Source organism: Pelecanus crispus, chromosome 21 (assembly GCF_030463565.1).
Source record: "Pelecanus crispus isolate bPelCri1 chromosome 21, bPelCri1.pri, whole genome shotgun sequence".
Lineage (NCBI taxonomy): Eukaryota > Metazoa > Chordata > Aves > Pelecaniformes > Pelecanidae > Pelecanus > Pelecanus crispus.
In genome coordinates, this window is record NC_134663.1 from 3,856,576 (window position 1) to 3,876,541 (window position 19,966).

General features: G+C 50.5%; 1 protein-coding gene across 2 annotated transcripts in view; it reads left to right on the top strand.

The window, feature by feature from the left end:
* The first annotated feature begins 2,691 nt into the window (after positions 1 to 2,691).
* DPYSL2 (dihydropyrimidinase like 2) overlaps positions 2,692 to 19,966 on the top strand; it is a 53,075-nt gene continuing 35,800 nt past the window's right edge. The window contains exons 1-3 of one of the 2 annotated variants that reach the window (XM_075724169.1): positions 2,692 to 3,042; positions 17,707 to 17,795; positions 19,138 to 19,322. In XM_075724169.1, coding sequence (XP_075580284.1) covers positions 2,692 to 3,042; positions 17,707 to 17,795; positions 19,138 to 19,322 — 625 coding nt within the window. Of the gene's footprint in view, positions 3,043 to 14,069; positions 14,109 to 17,706; positions 17,796 to 19,137; positions 19,323 to 19,966 lie in introns of those variants that run through there. The other variant, XM_075724170.1, reaches the window with a different exon arrangement.

Below are 19,966 nucleotides of genomic sequence, written 5' to 3' on the forward strand. Positions count from 1 at the left end.
TTGCTGTCCATGTCTTGAGGGTTTATTGGAAAAGAGTCAGATCTGTACGGTAGGAAACCTCAGCTTTTGGGGGTGACCTTTATCAGGTCTGAAACATTTGGAAGTTGCAGTCTTGTCTGCAGGATTTCATTCTTGTCTCAGCCACGTCACAGCCTCTAGGCTAGCTTTTTGGCAGAGCATTCTCTTTCCATCCCTCCACAGAAGCCCGTGTCCGTGGCCATCTGAGCTTCTTCCAAGGATGTGCCAAGTGGTGAATGAGCTTTATTTAAGGCTATCCCTGAAAGCCACTGCATACATTTCAGCAAACTGCAGAACGTGTCAACACAATCACTTCAAGGCTTTCAGCTTGCTGGAGCCTCTGTCAGCACTCTGCAGCTTCTGTGGGCCGCCCGATCGGTAATGCTATGACTATTAATATTTATAAACCTTAAATAATACAGGACTTCTGTGTACCTGAGAGACCATATGTTGGCCTCGCATCGCCAGCAAAGCACCTGAGATCAGCGTGGCTACAGCGCTGGCTGATCCACTGTCAGGGTCCCAGAAGGGGGAGGAGGTGGAGCTTTGCCCTGGAGAGCCTTCGGATTTCTCCCTCCTTCATTAGTTACCAGAGCACATCATCTTCCTCCTCCAGGGCCAAGCTGCAGGGTTATTTCTTTCCTTTTAGTCTGGAGTCTTTTATCACTGTGCTGTGCATTTATTACAGGGCTTCACTTGGTCGTGACCTTGGTTTTGGCTTTTTCCCAGTTTTTAGTAAAAATGCATTGATTTGGGTGTGGTTTGCAGGGAAAGAAGGCTCTGAGATTTTTATTATTATTTATTTATTTTTTGCTTTCGGTGGGGTTTTTGGCCTGAATCTCATGAAGGTGCTTGGTAACCATTTGGACGCAGATGCCTCGAAATTAACATTTAATGTATGCGTGTGCAAAGATGCAGATCGATGAATAATGCATAGTAATAAACAGCTTGGTGATTGGGTTGGGTTCAGAGCAATATTGCATATGGATTAGCCTTAAGGACCCAGATCAGCGGCGTTAATAACGTGTATCAGGTGGAGACAGCCAAGCTGAACCTATTGTGTGCTGCAGCGCTTACCTCTGTGATAAAAACGCCTCTGCGCGGTACGCAGCCTCAGCCGGCCTCGCAAGCCATTCCCTGCGCTCTGCTGAAACCAGCCCTTCGCCGTGGCTAAGGCAGCCCCCCTCCGCATCGCCGGCCGCCGGAGCAGTTTGTTTGGGTGCAAACCTGAGAGAATGAGGTTTAAAAAACAAAAAAAATCCCTGCTACCATGCAGCTATACCCGCCCCGAGGAGCAGGAGGGTGCGTTAGAGCCCGGCAGCTCAGGCGAGGTGCTGCGTGGTGGAAGGGGGGCTGGGGGGGGTGCGGGTGTTTGGACGTGGCCCTGACCCCCCCCGGGGCCGGCCTGACCCCCCCGGGGCCGGCCTGACCGCCCTCCCCCCCCCCGGGGCCGGCCTGACCCCCCTCCCCCCCGGGGCCGGCCCTGACCCCCGGCCCGGGGTGGTGCTGAAGGGACAGCGCCGGCGGCCCGGCCCGGGGGGGGCTCGCCCGGGCCCGCTCGCCCCTCGCCCCCCTGCCCCCCCCCGGCTCTCGCCCCCCCCGCCTTGGCTCCGTCTCCCAGCGCAGGGACGCGGCCGCACGGGCGAGAGCGGGGCGGCGAGGGGCCGCTGCGGTGCCTCCTCCTCTGGAGACCTGCCTGCAGCTGGAGCCGCCTCCGGCTGCCTCCCCCGACCCCGCAGGGAGGGGCTGGGGGCTCCTGCCATCGCGGAGGCTTAACCGCCCGGCCAGGTCACTAATTCCGGCGCCCGGGGGTAAGTCCTGGCTAAGGGCTCGTTTTCCTCTCCCCCTCGGTCCTCGCACCCCTCTCCCATCTCTCCGTCTCTCATTCTCTCCCCAGTGCCATCAGTCACCCCCCCCCGCAGAGGGTCCACCCGAGCCCCGGCACCAGCGATGCCCCCAGACCCAGAAAGCTGAGTCAGCGTTTTGCCTCCCACTCGCCCCGCTAACCCAGCCGCGGTCTCATCTGCTCCCCGCCCTCCGGCTGCGCTGCTTTGGGAAAAGTGAGGAACAATGGGATGCCCGGAGCGCGGGGGGAAGGGGCAGGGGTGGCGGGAGGGGGGAAGGGCCCCTCTCCCCCTGCCCGGGGGCGCGCCCCCGGCCGCTTGCGCCCGGCAGCACGGCGGGGCCGGGGCGGGGAAGGGGTGCGAGGGGCTGGAGCTCCGACCTGGCCGAGTCCATTTGCCAATTCACCGCTCGCATCACTTCCGGAGCAGTCCCCGGCTTCTGCTGCAGAGTGAGGATTTTTTTTTTTTTTTTCCTCTCTCTTCTCTCTCCTTTTCCCTCCCTCCCCATCTGGATGCTGGGAACTTGAAACCTCCTCCCTTGATTGCAGCAGGATCTGCCCCAACCTTCCCTCAACTTTGCACTGCATCAAAGAAACCGGAGCGAGCCACAGGCTGGCTGGTACCGATGGGGGCAGGGGACCTGCCAGGCACAGCCCTCTGCAATTGATGTTGCCGTATCTCTAGGACCCAGAGAGAGCTCTCCTTTTCCTTTTTTTTTTTTTTTTTTCTTCCCTTCCCCTCTCCTCTTTTCGTGTGTGCGTGTGTGTGTGAAGGATCCTCCTGGTTACCGCTGTTATTATTTCCCCTTAGCAGGGAGACCACACAAGCCATGGCTGAGAGGAAGCAGTCTGGCAGGCAGGGCGAGGAAGAAGAAGTGCCAGCCTTCTTCAAAAACCTGGGCTCCGGCAGTCCCAAGCCCCGGCAGAAATTCTGTGGCATGTTCTGCCCAGTGGAAGGCTCTCTGGAGAACAAGACCATTGACTTCGACTCCCTCTCGGTGGGCCGCGGATCTAACAAAGTGGTGGCAAAGCAGAAGGATGTCGCCCACCTGGGTCCGGATGCTCAGTCCGTCTATTCCAGGCAGAGCGGGAAGGGAGGGGAACCATCTGTTGATTTCGGGAGAAAGGTGGAGATCAGGAGTGCCACTGGGAAGGAGGCGCTGCAGAACCTGAATGACAAGGTGGGTACATAAATATATATATGTGTGTGTGTGAGAGGTGCAACTCGAACACGCGATAGGCTGCAGCAGGGATGTATCCTTTCCACCCTGCAGTTTCTCGCTTTAACGTCACTTGCATGTATGTGGCAGCCAATGTCTTCCTTGAAGAAGCAGCATCTCTCCTGCAGCCTTCTTGCCAGACCTCTAATGTTATCCGTGTGCTCTCTGCAGGTGTGTGTGTATGTGCGCAGGGAGGAGGGCAGAAGAAGAAAGGAGCCCCCGCACCCACAAACACCCTCCCTTTCCCCACCCTGCCTTCCTATTTGGTGATAGAGACCGACTTTTTTGTTTCTTAGGCGATTTCCCCCCAGCACAACGGTAGCAAGATGCCCCACCCAGCTAGTGAATGCAGCTCACGGGAACAGAAATGCAATTGTTAGCAAAAGAGCATCAATGAGCCTCCACCTACAGGGATCAAATCTCTGCAGGCTTCTTCCAGGGGAAACTCCTACCCCCTCCTCCCAGGGGAGGGCGGACCGAGTGACCCCTAGGAGCTGTATTTCCATACCAATTTTGATCAAGGCCTTTGGCTACAGTGGGAATTTTTGCCTCAGGAAGATCTGGGACTTTCACAGGAATGTGGCATTCTCTTAGAAATCTGCTGAACTCCTCCCAGTCTTTTAAGACTCCTGAAGCTATTTTCTCACTCTCTGCATGTGTCATGGTGCAATAAAGCCTGTCCTCTTCCTGAGGCACAACCCATTCAACCCATAGGTCTAGCTGATCGTGCACACTTGTTTTCCTCCATAAATAGATTTAAGCAAGCTGTATTCAGATCTGAGCCATGAAATATCTGTGTGTGTTCCTCTGGCAATGCTGGTTCCTATGCATAGGCTGGAAGAGTGGAAATGAATGAAGCACCGACCAGCAAACTGATAAACTTCTAGTATACTGGGAAAAGAGTTTCTGTGGGTAGTCCCCCAGTGGGTTTACAGAGCAGTCCTTCCTTCTGGAAACAGTTTCTGGGATGTGCCTCCTGATTTTTACTCGTGGTATGGATTGTATACACAGGGCAGAAGTCTGCCTGCGATTTATAATATGAGCTTGTTCGCCACTTTCTCCTGCTTTGACAAATGGGAAATATTAGTAGGAGTATTATGGGGGCTCATCCTCCCCAAATCAGACCCTACTCTGCTTTTTCCTACTACAGTAACCTAAGGGCTCCATCCAGCCATATTTACATGCGCGAACAACTGCCGTTTACGGTGAGATCGCAAAGGTAGGCCCTGATTTTCAGAAGTACTGCGCACCAACCTTTCATTAGGAGTGGGATGTGCTCCACGCCGCTTCAAACCTGATTTGCCAAACCCAAACAAAAGTTTGCCACTACAAACGTCTATGGTTTGATTTGACTATGTTGAAGTGTCTACTAATTGAGTAACTTCTCCATGATTAATTAGCCTTGTTGGACTAACCAAAGTGCATCTCAGGAGTAAAGGGTGTACACCTTTTCAGCGTTGCGAGTCAAAGGTTTTGCAATTCAGGGCATTTTCAGAACTAATTTTGGACAATTTGATGCAGTGATGTCCTGCAGAACATAAGTTTAAACAGGAGATATACTAATTCTGAAAAGATGAATTATTTTGTGATTGAAGGGTACCAGTATAATAAAAAACTGTAAGTACAATACGGTGAAAAATCAGAAGTCCACACAAAATATTAATCGCATTTTTTAAAAAGTGTGGTTTTTGGTTCTGTTTTTAAAGATTGTCATACTAATGTTAACTGAGGGTATGAAATAATGGGATAACACAAAACATTTGCGTTGTTTCTCATTAGCTTTACATAACACTGATGCCAATGGATTGTGTTGTGAGGGGTTGTGAGCATTTGGGTAAGTGCGGTCTTTTATTATAAATGTCTGGCTGTGGATTGGCAATTTATTGCAGCAGTGGTTTAGCTTTGATGGTTTTCCAGCTGACTGCATCTATAGCTTGAATCAATGGTTAGATCCTCAGCAGGTAAAACTGGCTTTACTTCAGTGTACTTAATAGAAATGCGTTTATGAAGATAATCAAAGCTCAACCTATTAAAAAAAAGGTAAAGAAAAATAACGTTGCAGGAGGTGGCATTAAAGGAAACGGTGCATTAAAAGAATTTGAGATAGCAGTTAAAAGCCTTCTGAAGTTTTACAACTGAATTTGGCCCATTATTTTCAAACCTCTGTCTTAAGCATTTAATAACACAACTGGAACAGGTTGTCCCTGGATAGACTGTATGCTGTTACCATGTGATAGGAATCTAAATCATAGTGGAAAGGAAAAATATGCTAATTTATAGGATCTTGAATTTGTAACTTGCATACATTATTTCACAATAGACTAGAAATCTTACTGCTTCTTCTTCTGTAGCTTGAGGCTGACAACAGTTGCGATTTTTATCAATTCGTGTAGCAATTGACATACAGGACGGTCCATGCTCTGTTTCGGCAACCAAAGGACCATATCGTGAGCTGATGGGAATGGGTGCCGATCAGCTGGAGGCAGTGGAGACAGGTGGAAGTGACTGGATCCAAAGTGGGTTTAAAACACAGTCCTCCTTTCTGTCACCATATAGAAAGATCTTGTATTAGTCTCCACTGAAATAATTAACAAAGCAGGACGGACAAGCTATTTTTTATTTTTTCTGAGGTCCAAAGTGTCCAGAGGATAAAAAAAAAGAATGTAATTATTCCACATTAAATTGTAATATATTGTTCTGCAGGCAAAGATAAGGGTAATCAAATCTCTTTGTGTCTCTCCTGTCTAGAGCATTCTGTAGGCATCTATCATGGCTTTGCTTTATTGCCTCTGGGCCACGCGGCCTCATAATTCAGAGTTAAGATCATCTCTAGAGGCACTGGGAAGGCTCTCCGCCTTGGTTTAAGCAGCTCTTTACAGTTAGGCCTCTGGAGGCAGTGCGGCCTATTCAACAGGTCTGCAAGTCAGCAGATCTCAGGCGAGCTCTGCCACTTCCCTGCTGGCCGGCCTTGGAGAATTAACTCTGCTTCTATTTCCCATCTTAAACTTTGTCATCATCCCCGTTTAGATGGTTAGTGCCTGCTCTTGGGGCTACTTGTTCAGTGTCTGAGCATTGCGTAGTGCTTGGAGGCCCTGACCTCAGCTGGGCCATCGCTGTGGTCTAACAGGAATGTCGCGTTCAAGCCCAGGAGTTCTTGAATGAGACAATAAACACTTGGCCCGGCTTTCATGAATTGCTGCGCGCGTGCAAGCCTGTTTCCTACAGTGGGATTTGGTATTCAGATAGCGTCAGGGCGGGGACCTGTGGGACTTACTCATAGCACTGCTTTGTAGTAGTCAGTGCAGAAGCTGGAAGCTTCCTTGTCTCAGAGCAGGGGGACTGATAAAATGGCTTCCCAGGGCATTAGTCCTCATTCCTTAGACGAACAGTCTTGAGACACGTGCATTTTGAAAAACCTTGGTCATTGCTTGCTTGACCTGGGCCATTTCTCTGTGTGTCTCCCAGACTTCCCGCATGTACAGTCAGTACTCCTCCTGTCTTGCTCATCTGTTGAAATTCTTCAGGACAGAGATGGTCTTTTGGGGAACGTCTATAGGCAAAAGCAAGGTTTAATTGCAAGAGGGATCAGGAAGCTGGGGCTTGCTTTAGTCTAGTTTGCATAGAGAGCCCGAGTAGGTGCTAAGACACTTCAACACAAGTACAAGCCCTGGGATCCCAGATCTCTTCTTAACTTGCTAGCTAAAGTTCTCACTGCCATCTTGTCGTTACTCTGGTGATTCAGGTGGTTCCCCTGTGTGACAAACGTTCACCTTTCTATACCTTTTTTGCACCCCTTAGAAACAGTCCGAGGACCTTTGGGAAGTGCAGAGCACTGGGTGTAAACTACTGGTCTAAAACAACAAAGCTACGTCCTATTGTACTAAGATAAGTAACAATAATGAACAAACAGAGACTAGGAAAATATTTTTATTTTAGAATTGACAGGAGAGGAATCGCTTGCAAAACACAGTTTCATGAAGCTTTTGACATGACCTGCCTTTTTGCTAAAACCTCAAAGCTCTCAAGATCATGGTTGTTCGTTCCTGGAGAGAAATAATGAATAGCAGGGTGTTGTTGAGAGCTCAGATAATCATAGACTCTGGAGCATTAATGGAACTGTTTGTGTAAAACACAGAAGCTGTTCCAGACAGTAGGAAATGCAGTTCTGAGTTTAATTCGTTACAATGCTTGTAATTTTTCTAGCCTTGTTTCGACAATCATTGCTTGCAAAATAATCATACAGGAGGATGACTTGCATGTTCTTCCAATGGATTACAATAGTTTGTCTGACTACTGGGGAAAAAAAAAAAAAACACCATAGAGAAAGTAAAAATGATAAGCACAAATGCCAAATTCCTCTTAACTTCTTAGATCCCTCTCAAAGCCATCAATCTGTGTAGCTGGAACGTGATATACATCCAGCGGGCGTCTTGCGGAGTGGTCTGTTAGGGTTCTATCAGGGCTTTACCAATACCGCTCTGTCTCATGCAGGAATGAGCAAGGGGCTTTGATACAGGGCCAGCTTATTGTTTGGGCTAAAGACTGGAGGGAAAACTTAAACACCTGGGGTCCGGTCTCCCCGCCGTGTGGAGCTGAGCCAGTTCAGAGGTCTGGTCTTTCAGCGGCACCTCGCGATGCAGGCTTTATCTCGGGGGATAGATACAGTCCCTGGCACGGTGAGGCTGGCAGCTTTGCGTGCCACGCTTATACCAGCGCTGTGGCCATCCTTTGACAGGAGCCATCTGGTTTCAGCAGGTGCTGAGCAGTTGTTTAGGTCTGCCTGAAATTTTTTACCTGCAGAACCATGTCTAACTCCCCATATCACTTGTCTGTCTTGTGGCACAGTAAATCTGAGTCTATCTTCTGTGGTGTTGTTACAAAGTTGGGAAATGACGTAGGCAGCAAAGCTCACGTGAAGTTGATGTGCGTGTTCTGCGTGAATTCTCTTACCCTAAAAGGGGATGGCGTCTGGGAGCAGAGCTGTAGGAAATCTACCCAGAATCAAAACCTCTTTGCACTTCTGTGTGAATCTTACAGTAATGTCCTGTTCTTTGGTCACCTCCCAGAGATCTGGAATGAATCTTAGGGTGGGAGAATAGAGGTCTGAATTTCATTTCCTCGTTGTCTAGAGTAATGGTTGTCCTGTACATCAGAGGTAGGCAAAGCTGGCTGACACAGGCAATGACAGCAATTGCTGAGAGCCTGACGCTTTGCCCTGTAGGTTTTTGGGGAAGGAGAAAGGATTATTATGTTAAGAAACAGTGCAAATGACTGTGAAAATAGCCATTTCTTAGACCCTATCTATGTTTCCCATGGGCCTGGAGATGCTAAACTCTCTCCCCTGGATGAGAGGGAGGAGCAATGACAAGGATGCCCAAATGTCCCATGCCGTTGTTCTAGAAATGCTGTATTTAACTATAGCGAAGGTCACAGCATGAGCGTAGGCTCTAAGCTGTTTAGAGAGGAGAGCACATTTTTGCTATGTGACAATGACAACCCACGGCAGAGCAATCCCTGTCCAGAACCCTGAAGAGGGCTGTTGCTTTCCTGATAACATGATGTGATAGTAAATTAACTGTGGAGCAGCAGCTTGGGCTTGTTTAAGGACAATTAAGATTGTAGCGCACCTGAAATGCTCAGGACATTTCCTCTAAGAAACACACTGTAACAGTAACAGTCGTCTTAGGAGGTTATTTCTGAACTTTCTCAAGGTTTCCTGGGATTTCAAAGAAAACAAAATCAATTGGAAGGTTAATTTTAATTTGCAGATCAAATGTACATTTTTATCGACCTGTTTGTGCGGCTACAAAGTGAGCCTCCCCCCTCATGATCTCAGTCTGTATTAAAAAAAAAAAAATAGGCTATTTCTCTGAGAAGTTGTATGATTTTACCTCCTCACAGTAGCACATTTGACCTCTATGGTCATTTCCATATCATGACACTTAATTTTGTTTTTTCGCCTGTAAGATAATAAAACAAACCAAGGATGCCCATTGGAAAGTATAATTCCTCTCTATAATTTAATTTATAGTGATTAATAATGGACAGTTCTTTCATCACCTTTTGGGAAGGACAGATGTACTCTTTCTGCCCTGTATCAGCCTGTATTTAATTCTCCCAATGCTTCGTAAGATGCAGGGGGTTGCTGGATCCATGGGAAACTCCTTTCAAGTCATTGAGACTCGGAGCTGATGCAGCAATTGGCATGGGCAGAATCACGACAGAAAATTGGGGCCTGACCGGTGAAATCCCGAAAGCTCTTTTGGCCCAGTCCTGCTGCCTCGGATCGCAGTAGCAAGAGCCTCGCTGACTTTGGCAGGGGGTGATTCCCCAGTAGGGAGCGGGGATTATGAGCATCTAACAAGCCTAAAGGGAAATCTAGAGCTTGTCGATGCTGTATGCTAGAATTTCATGTACTTCCAGGAATGCTTTAAATCCATCTCTGATCCCTCTTTCCATTACATTTTTAAATGTATATTTCCATTTGCAGGTTTTATGATTTCGTAGCAAAATGTCCTTGTGGATAAACCTTTAAGAATTTTGTAGGAGTAAAAGTGATTGGGTGTTGGCAGAGATTCTGTGGGGTTTGTTGCAATTACACTAAAATTCTACAGAGAAAGAGGCTCTTTCAATTGTTTTTTTTTTTCCGAACCATCCTGTACCTCCACAGCAGGAATAAAATTCCCTGCTAAGTGCGTTATGGTAGTTCACAGAATCTGTAAAGTTAAGCTTCAGAGCTGATTTAAATTGCCTGTGATGATTTATTTTAGCATAGATTATCGCTATACAGAGATTCTCGTATTCTTGTGCCATTTTCCCTCTAGACCTTTCCAGAAGACAAATTTAGACATAGACGTTCCTTTAACACGAAAGGCATGTTTTGCTGCAAAGAGCCTGCACGAGCTGTCCTACGCCATGCTGTCTGTGCAGAAACGACTGACCAGCAGTCCTGTGGGCCCAGTGGCCAGCACAGCCCCAGCTGCCCTGAGCCGAAGGAGCGGCCGCAGACGCTCAGCCAGAGCAGAGCACAGCTCCACAGGTGGCTGGAGCAGAGGCTGCCAGTGCAAACGTGGCTGTAATGCTCGGTTTTGTGCATTTCCTCCCCTGTTCTGCCATTTGGGGAATGTTGTCAGGGCCCTCAGAAGTGCTGATGCGGCATAATTGAAGATATTGATGTTCTTTTGCTGTTCCTCCACCACTGATGTGACTTGGCTGCAGCAACCTTGCTGGTGCTGTCGTAGCGACTGCAGTCAGGAGGCTGGGCTGGCCAGCCGTCCTTCATCGCCTTCCTTCCTTAACATTTGGCAAGGAAGATTCGGCAGTGCTCGTTCTCTGTAGCACCTTCTAATTTTAGCCTGCTCAGCCTGCCGTCTGCATTAATAGACCTATGGAAGACAACGTGCATCAACGTTAGCCAGAAATCCCATCCCGACCTACCTTGGCAGGTAACGGTGCCGCTGTACGACAGCGGGACTGGATACAAACCTGCAAGGATTGAAGCGAGTTCAGCTCTCTTCTTTTAACCTAGGGCCTGACTCCTGCCCCTGACATTTCATAAGTAGTTATCTTTCTTCACTTAACTTACAGGGGGAGTTCATACATAAACTATAGCCTTACCAGGGGAAGGAACCAGCTTTTGTAAAAAAACCGCAGGCATACCTCTTGGTATTTTCTGACTCTGTTCCCCACTTGTTCTCCTCCCAACATTGTCCTTTAGCTTTAATAGCTCTTCTCCCTCCCTCCTGATCACCTCTCCTCACGTGTGTTTATACAACAGATAATACCCATTCCTTGCCTTTGCTTAGCAAGGCTAAATAAGCCAGTTTGCAACTACATTAATAGTTTCTAAATCATTTATTTTGACCACCTTTTAGCTCATTGCTAAAGGGAAAGAAAATTGGGCCATATTGGCAATTGGTAGAATGGAGCTAGAAGATACACCTGGGAGCTCAGTTCCGGTCCCTTGGGTACACGCTAAATCATACAGAAGTTTTTGAAATTGGGTGCTGTGTAGATGTTGAATATTGAACAACCATGTCTTTCCGCCCTTTAATCTCTTCATTTATTTTATTCTGTACTACTTAGGTTCTTGTAGCATGGTGATGGGAAGGAAAAGCTAAGTTTCACCTGAAGATTCGTTATGACTTTCTTAACCTAGTCACTATTGGATTCAAGTTATGGAATGTATTCCAAGTTCAAGAACTGCTGTTCTGAATTAGGCCCCTGTGCAGTAAGGATTGCCTGTTAAAAAAAATGTGTTTTAAATAGCTATCTTTGAGCAGATGAGAGTAGCTTTAGAAATACTAGCGTGCTGATGATATCATCCCTTTAAAGGTGCTTCTATTTCTTCTACCAGTGCTGCTGCTCCACAGCTTCTAGCATAACGTGGAGCGACGACCCGCCCAAGGTCAGGGCGGCGAGTCGGTGCTGGAGATGAACGCTTTCCTGCGCCCATGGTTGCGGTCGTTCCTCCGTCATCACTTTGCTGCTGCCAGGGCAGGATGTTGAAATGGTAGCTGGACCTAGCACAGCTCAGATCAGCTGCCCAAGGGCCTTGATGCTGTCTCTCAAACCCTTAGGCAGCGTTTGCTTCCTCTTTGATAGCTGAAGACACTCTTTTACCTGGCAAGCAAAGGCAAGAAACCATTCAGATACAAAATTGAGGAAGAAAGCTAGCATTAAAGAGGAAAAAAGGAATGGTTGTGCTGTCTAAATTTAGAAATCTGATGTAGATGCTTTCTTCCATGTTCTGAGCAAAAATATGCTGAGGTTTCAAAACTTCTTCCAGCACAGATCAGTGGGGCAGGATAACTCATTTAGTATTGTCTATTCTGATCATTAAATCAAAATAAAACCCTACAGGCTAAAAGATCATTTTGCTACTGTCATGAGCCACTTTTTCATTTGCTACTAATTGGATATTAACTGATTGGCACATTGGCTACTTAAATGTTGCCTGATGCCCTACCTGTGCCCAGGAAAAGCTCTTTAACTCTTTTCCTTAGAGCCGCCGGTGAACTGATGCACAGGAGAGGTCCTGATAGTCACCTGTTTGAACAGGTGTTGCCTTTCTAATGATTTACTGGAGTAGTATACTGAAGGTTTTAATTTCTTACGGGCCGTGCGCAGTGTGTTTCGCAGAACTGTTTGGGTATCTAAAGATCGCTCCATTTTGTGACAGGAGAAGCTTGCAGTTTGCTTTGTGTGACGTGAAATTCACCCATGATGGAGGGAACAAGGTAAGTCTCTGTCGGTCATTAATTGTCTGTTATAACCTTCACGCAGAAGTGGATTTGTGCTGTTCATGAGTTCTCCAAAAGGTGTCTTGCTCCTTCCTCCGGAGCACCCCGACCTAAGAGGCTCCGGTGTGAACAGATGTCTTTCGAATGGCCAGCCCACGCTCTGGCCGTGAATCCTCTCTCTTCATTGCACTGGGGCAAGCGCACTGTAGATGGTGAGGAAATATTTCTGCCGTTTAATGCGTTTCTTTCCTTGAAGTACCAGCTTATGGAGTTCAGGGACTGAGACGTTTAAGACTCCGGGTGTGACTGAAACATTGAATGTGGAGTTTGCAACAGTGGCTTAGTAAGGAATGGCCGGAGTGCCTGGAGACGCCGTGCCCGTGTGTGTGGCTCTGAGCCCAGATTCCCTGGCACTAAAGCTCCAGGTTAGTGACCGCAGCAGCGGGGACCTGCATTTGGGTTTTCTGGACGAGGAGGTGTGGGAGAAGGCAGTTAGAAAGCATGGCCGACACGCTGGGAAATGAAAGGGCCGGGAGTGGCTTCAATCCGATTTTTTTTTTTTCCCCACAATTTGCTAACGCTTCCCAACAGCTTTCCGCTCCGGTAGCGATAAGCAGGGCGGGGTGGGACAAAGAAGATGGAGGGCAGCGCCTTTTGCGGCGCCCCGGCTGCCCGGGCAGCCCCCTCCCCGCCCGGGCAGCCCCCTCCCCGCCCGGGCAGCCCCCTCCCCGCCCGCCGGGCTGGCAGCCCCCTCCCCGGCCCGGGCAGCCCCCTCCCCGCCCGCCGGGCTGGCAGCCCCGCCGGGGGCAGCAGCAGGGTGCCCGCACCCCCGGGGGGCCGCCTCCCAGCGCCCCGCATCCACCGCAGGTGCCGGGCCCCCTCCCGGCTGCGCTAAGCCGCGGCTTTGCGGGGCGGGGGAGCGGTCGGTGGCGGCGGGGGGAACCGGAGGGGACGGGGCGGGGGCCCGGGGGGGCGGGGGCCCGGGGGCGGCCGGTTCCCCCCCCCCCCCCAGCGCTGCAGGAGCCGGCGCGCGCGGCCCCGCGCCCGCCCTGCCGCCTCCATTGCGCCACTTTGCATATCGGCTCCGCCCCCTCTCCCCATTGCGCGGCGGCCGCCTCTCATTTGCATACCCCCGGGCGCTCAGCCAATGGCGCCCCGAGCTGCGCTGCCCGCTCCCCGGCCTGTGGGGGAGAGGGCGGGGGGGGAGCGGCCGGGCGCGCATGCGCGGCTGCCGCCCCGCTCCGCCGCCGCCGCCGCCGCCGTTGTTGTTCCTGCGGCGCTCGCCCCCTCCCTGCGCGGCCGCGCCGGGCTGGGCTGGGCTGGGCTGGGCTGGGCTGGGCCGGGCCGGGCTGGGCTGGGCCGGGCTCGCCGGGGCTGGGCTGGGCTCCGGGCAGAGGGAAGAAAGGAGACGCGCAGGGCTGGCTGCTGCTGCCCTTCTGCCGTTGCGGAGAGCAGGGCTCGCCTCCCCGCCGCGCCGCGCCGCGCCCTCCCCGGCGGAGCCCCCGCGCCCTCTCCTTGTGAGCGCACCGACTGGAGCTCGGGGGGGGGTATTTCTTTTTTTTTTTTTATTCTAAATTTTTTTTTTTTTTTTTTTCCGGTGGAGGGGAGGTCGGGGAGTTGCTGCACGGGAGACAATAGCGATACAGCAGCCGCCCCGCTTCTCCAAAACAAAACCCCCAAAAACCCCAAATCCCCCCAAGCCCCCCCCAGTTACTAAATAAATAAATTGGGGAGCGATTTCCCAAGATGTCTTATCAGGGGAAGAAAAACATTCCGCGGATCACGGTGAGTGGAGCGCCCGGGGACACCGGCGGGGAAGGGGAAGGGGGAGGGGGGATGGAGCCCTTTGTGTGCGCGGGGGGCGGCGGGGCCGGGGCCGGGGATGGGGCCAGGGCTGGGGCTGGGGCTGGGGCTGGGCCGGGGCCGGTGCCCGGCGAGCGGCTCCGGCGGTTCGGCGGCGCTGGCTCTGCTGCAGCGCGGCGGGGCCCGGGGGGGCGGCGGGGGGCGGCGGGATGCGGGGTGAAGCCGCGGGATGCGGGGCGGGGGGCGGCGGCGGCGGCTGTCGCCGGGCATCGCCCGCGGAACGGAGCCGTGCTACCGCTGCGGCCGCCCCGGGAGGGCAGCGGCGACGGCGGCCCTGCCTGTTGGGGGGGGGGGGGCTGCCCTGCCTGTTGGGGGGGGGGCTGCCCTGCCTGTTGGGGGGGGGGCTGCCCTGCCTGTTGGGGGGGGGGCTGCCCTGCCTGTTGGGGGGGGCTGCCCTGCCTGTTGGGGGGGGCTGCCCTGCCTGTTGGGGGGGGCTGCCCTGCCTGTTGGGGGGGGGGGCTGCCCTGCCTGTTGGGGGGCCGCCCTGCCCGCCCTGCCTGTTGGGGGGGGCCACCCTGCCTGTTGGGGGGGCCACCCTGCCTGTTGGGGGGCCACCCTGCCTGTTGGGGGGCCGCCCTGCCCGCCCTGCCTGTTGGGGGGCCACCCTGCCTGTTGGGGGGCCACCCTGCCTGTTGGGGGGCCGCCCTGCCCGCCCGCTTTGTGCCCGGGGGGCTGCGGGGCGGATGGGGCCAGACCCCCCGGCCCCCCCTGCCCCAGCGGCTCGGGGGGGTATCGGCCGCAGCCCCCCTGCCCCGGCGGGCTGGCGCTGGGGATGGAGCAGGATTTCCTCTGCTTCCCCGAGAAGCTTCTCGCAAGGCGCAGGCTTCGGTCCGCTCCTCGATGCAATCCTGGGGGAAAAGGGACGGAGCCGTTACATAAACCCCTCCTTGATTCCGTTCTTGTGGGAGCCGATTTAGGGCAGGTATCGCAGCTCCAAGGATACAAACTTTTCCTTACGTAAGGCGAGATACCCGCACCTAACGGGCTGTTACGGCCATTTATTTTTTTTGACACAGAGTTTTTCATTATTGGCAGCGGCTCCTTCTCCCAGCCCCACGGACACACCCATCCTAGTCCTTCCTCAGCCTCGGAGGCAGAAAAGTGAGCTCTGAAATGGAGCTTTGAAGTGTGACATTTCTGCAGGAGCCGCTGGGCTGTGCAGTTAGGTTTTAAACCACGTTTAGGAAATGCAGGGGATGCGCAAAATTGGTACGTGATAAAAGCAGCATCCTCTTCTTTGGGGGAGGGTGGGGGGGGAATAGTTTCCCTCCAAAAGTCCAATAGTAGAGAGTTTAAAAAGATGCCTGCGTTTAAATAACGATGAAGGTTACTGCTGAACCGCTGTCATGGGCCAAAAGTAGTATGACGCATTTTGCTTATGACTGAATGCTCTGATTTGTGTTGTGTGCACCCGATGCAATTCTCTCGTAAAGATAAGGGATAGAAAAAAATCAGATTCTGGTTTTACTTGCTGTTGTATAAACCCAGAATTGATCTACCGAGACTAATGCTTGAAGAAGGAGGATAATCGATGCCTAGCTGTCTCGTTTTGACTGCCTAGGGAGGGCAAATACACACGGATTTAGCAGCAGGCCCTCGCAGGGTTGCAAACTGCGTGCGCTTTTGTCTGCAGGGCGGTTGAAATGGGCAGGAGGATTCGCCCTGATCTCAGAGCCTACCCTTCAGCCGCAGTGGGAGAGCTGTTTACTAGCCCAAGCGTTCAGAGCATTGTTAAAACCGTCCAGGCTGCATTTTTGTGGGTCACTACGTATTTTTTTTTTTTTCCCCTTCTTTCCTAATTGATGCCTGGTGCATTAGGACTTGCGCTGTCAGTGACATCGATGGCCAAACTAACCGATTTCAGTAGTAGCCGGCCTTCTTAATAGCACAAGGAGCCTGCACTAGAGGTGGGCATAAATACTGCAGTGTTTCTGGAAATGGTAAACACGTAGGACAGTTTGCTGTAGAGGCTGGCGTTGAAAGACAAGTGGGTTTTTCACGCCCCAACTGAATTCATTCAGGCTTATTGGCATTCACAGCAGATCCTAAATTTAAATCTTGGGGTTTTCTTTCTTTGGTTTTTTAAATGGGTGGCGTTATTCAGGGAAAGTCTCCATTGCAGCAGTAGGAGGAAGGAGGGGGAAGGAGAGACACTTAACATCTCGTAGATGTTTAGCAGTTACATAAAAGATGGTATAGCGGTATAAATCAGTAGCCGATGCAATTCATGTAGCCCTTTTGGTGTTAAAAGAGCCATGTCAGCTTGTGTCAGCTGAGAATCGGGTGCTCCAACTCTTCGATTTTATTATGAGCTCTTTGGGAAAATGCCAGATTCTTCCGGTGGACCAGCGGAGTCCCGGCTCGAAATAAGGGCCCCGAGCAGCCCCGTCACTGTCGCGTACGCATGTGCTGCAAGTTCAGGGCCCCGCTGAGTTCAAGTCCTGCGTTCTACCCCTTCCCGAACGGGGCGCCTGGCTTCGCCAGCCTGGCTGTGCTGTTCCGGTGTGGCTTTGTGCTCTTCCAAAGGGGTTTTTGGGAGGAGGAAAGGGAATCGAGCAAGTACAAGTGCCGATGTAGGGGCCAAGGCATAGTTTAAACTGAATGCTGCGTAACGTGTATGCGCTTTGCTTTAAATATATGCATCTGTAACATATGGAATGAAGGAACCAGAGGAACACAGCAGTCACTTTTAACTTTCCTCCCCATCCAGAGCTCTGTGGAGTGTGTTTCACTCTTGTTTATGACTGCTGCAAAAAAAGATACGTTTCTTTTTGACCTAGGATCCTGCAAAAGCGAGGTGTAACCTGGGCTGTGACAAAAGCACATCGCTTGATGGCTGCCTTGTTATAATTACCTTTCTGTTCCTGCCAAATTGTCTTCTAATTGGAGGGAGTTTTAATAACCGTTTTTTAAATCCTTCTCTTAATTTGCTAATGCGTCTTTATTTCCATCTGATTATGCAGTAGTCATCTGGAAAGGCAGTAGAAGCATCCACTGCGTCGAAACATCACCAAGTTGGACAAAATGAATTTGTTTGTGTTGTGTAACCCGTGGCAACAGACTTTTGGTCCCTTGCCCTGACAGCAGTTGACTCGCAGTTAGCCAAGCAGTGACTCCAGTGTGTGGGTGCATATAGGAAATTTTGCATACGACCAAGGCAGAAGAAATAGAGATGCGGCTATTACGCATCCCTCAAAGTATTATTTAATGCTTTTGCTGTAGGTGATGGTGGCAGGCTGCAGGTATGAGCAAAGCTGCCAAGCAGACAAGCCCGTTGGAAGTCAACTCCTTTTCCGTTCTGATTTTTTTGGATCATTGGTGTGATGAAAGGACTTGCAGATGAAATAAAATATTTTATCTTTCCAGTTGAAAGTGCAGCAACTGACTTGTGTTTTGACATGCGCTTCTGAATAATGCAGAGGTTGTTCCCGTCTCTACTCTTTTCTCTCTGAAGTGACACTGCAGACTGTCAGCTTTCTCACAGAATAATTATGTATTGTTGTATGCTTCTTTGTTGCAGAGTGATCGTCTTTTGATCAAAGGTGGTAAAATAGTTAATGACGACCAGTCTTTTTATGCAGACATTTACATGGAAGATGGGTTGATAAAGTAAGTGAAGCCTGATACCGTGTTGTGATTGGAAACGTACAGAAGTATACTGCAGATTAGCAAGGAATAACTTAGTCTCAGTGAGCTGTATTAAATTGCAATGAAAAATGAGTATTTCATATATATCCCGGGGTTTGATGGAGGAACTTTAAAAACAAGGTGTTGAATTAAATAAACAGTTGGGCCAAAACCCCGCTGTTATTAATGCGTGGGTCAAAGGAGGCACTTACACGTGCTTAATTTTGGCCACGTGAATAGCCCCATGCTGAGATGACACATATGTTCGAAGTTTATCTGTGTTGTAACATTTTACTGAGTTATGATGTAAGATATTTTGAATCCAGAGTTCAGCATCCTAACACAGCTAGTTCTGTTTTAGGGTAGGAGGCTGGACTTAGGTGACCTCTTGAGGTCTCTTGCGGTGCTGTCTTCTATGATTCTGTGATATGAGGATCAATCTGAACCCCCTTAAAGTTAATAATGATCCTGCAGCGTAAGGATTTGAGGTTCAGATCTCTTTCCAGCACGCTTCTGTGTTTTCAGTCCCGAAACATGCGTTTCTGGCACATTAAATATATTACAGATTTCTTTGGAAAATTACTCTTAGGAAAAAATGGACAGCCAGAGGTTACAAACAAGGAGTTTTCCTGTTCTGGCTAAATGGTCAGCACATGTGCTTTGTTAATCAAGGTTAAAAGTTAAAGGAGCCGGCCAAAGACAGCTGATTAATTGCAATGTGTCATCCACTATTGCGTTTTTAAAAATACATCTGTGAAGAACTAGACTGGAGAGGGCTTTGGGGGTCTCACCAGGAGTTTGGGAACCAGTATCTGCATGGGTTTATATTTGTGCAGGGAGTACGTAATATTTATGCATGAAAGGAAAGTGGACAATATAGCGGCAAAAATTCTTCCAGCGCTCCCAAAACAATCCTAACACCTAAATCGCTGTTAAATGGCTGGAATCAAGTGTTGAGCAGCCCCAGTCCAGTCCCAGTAAAGCTGCTCGCAAGGCTCTTGCTGTGTTTGGTGCAGCGATCGCCTCATGATCTGCGTAGTCCCTTCTCCAGCTGTCTGCCAGTGTGGCTCCTTCTTTTCCTTCCTGTTAAGTCTAATATTGCCCCGAGGTCCTGAAGTAATTGCACACTTTGCTCGCAATTATGCAAGTGCTTCAAGGGGACGCATAAAATAGCATCAGCCGTATCTGCTGATCCTGTACATTGCTTTATATGGAAAAAGAAAACACTAGCCAGGTTAAGTAGCGCAAGGGTGTATGTTTACCGGCTGTTTGCCTTGTCTGATGTTTGTGTCTGACTTGCTGTTTGAAATGCGTTTATACCCAGGCAAATAGGAGAGAATCTGATTGTGCCAGGGGGAGTGAAAACGATTGAAGCCCATGGCAGGATGGTGATTCCTGGAGGGATCGACGTTCACACCCGCTTCCAGATGCCAGAACAGGGGATGACATCTGCTGATGACTTCTTCCAAGGGACCAAGGCTGCGCTGGCTGGGGGCACCACCATGATCAGTAAGCTGGCTGGTTTTTCTCTACCAAGAAAGCCTTACTTTTCTCTCTCTGAGATAAGTGCAGAGACTGTGGGCTGTGTAAGTCACGTGGTATTTTGGACCAGGTATCAGCAGTGGAGGGTTGCTGATGTCTGTGCAGGTTGCTGAGAAACGCTTGTGAAGGGGTGGGAAAAGGGGTGGAGAATCAAGACCCCAGGATTTCCCCGTCTTGCAGCTGCCAGTCATTTCACTCTTGTCTTCTCGGTTGGCAGGGCTACCTTGCTACTTGTGTGACTTTGCCAGGTTCTTGGGCCTGCTCCTAATGCAACCAGGGTCACTGGGAGCTCTGGCTCCGGTATGAGCAGCAGATTCTCCCCGTCCCTGTGCCTCGGTTCCCTTTCTCCTGTGGCTCCAAGAGGCTTGTACTCTTTCTTCTAGAGTTCAGCCTTTCTGGAACAGCAGTTGCCGCACATACAGAGAGGGGAGGGAGAGGTGCTTCATACAGGGTTGTCGATGGGTGGATAGATGTCCATCGTATGGTTCACACCCAGAAGCTTGATGCCAGTGCACTATGTGTCTTTGAAAATTGGGCCATTTATTTAAGGATTTGCACGTGCCCACTTATGTACGCAACTTCAGCACCAGGATTTTTGTTAGCGTGGTTCG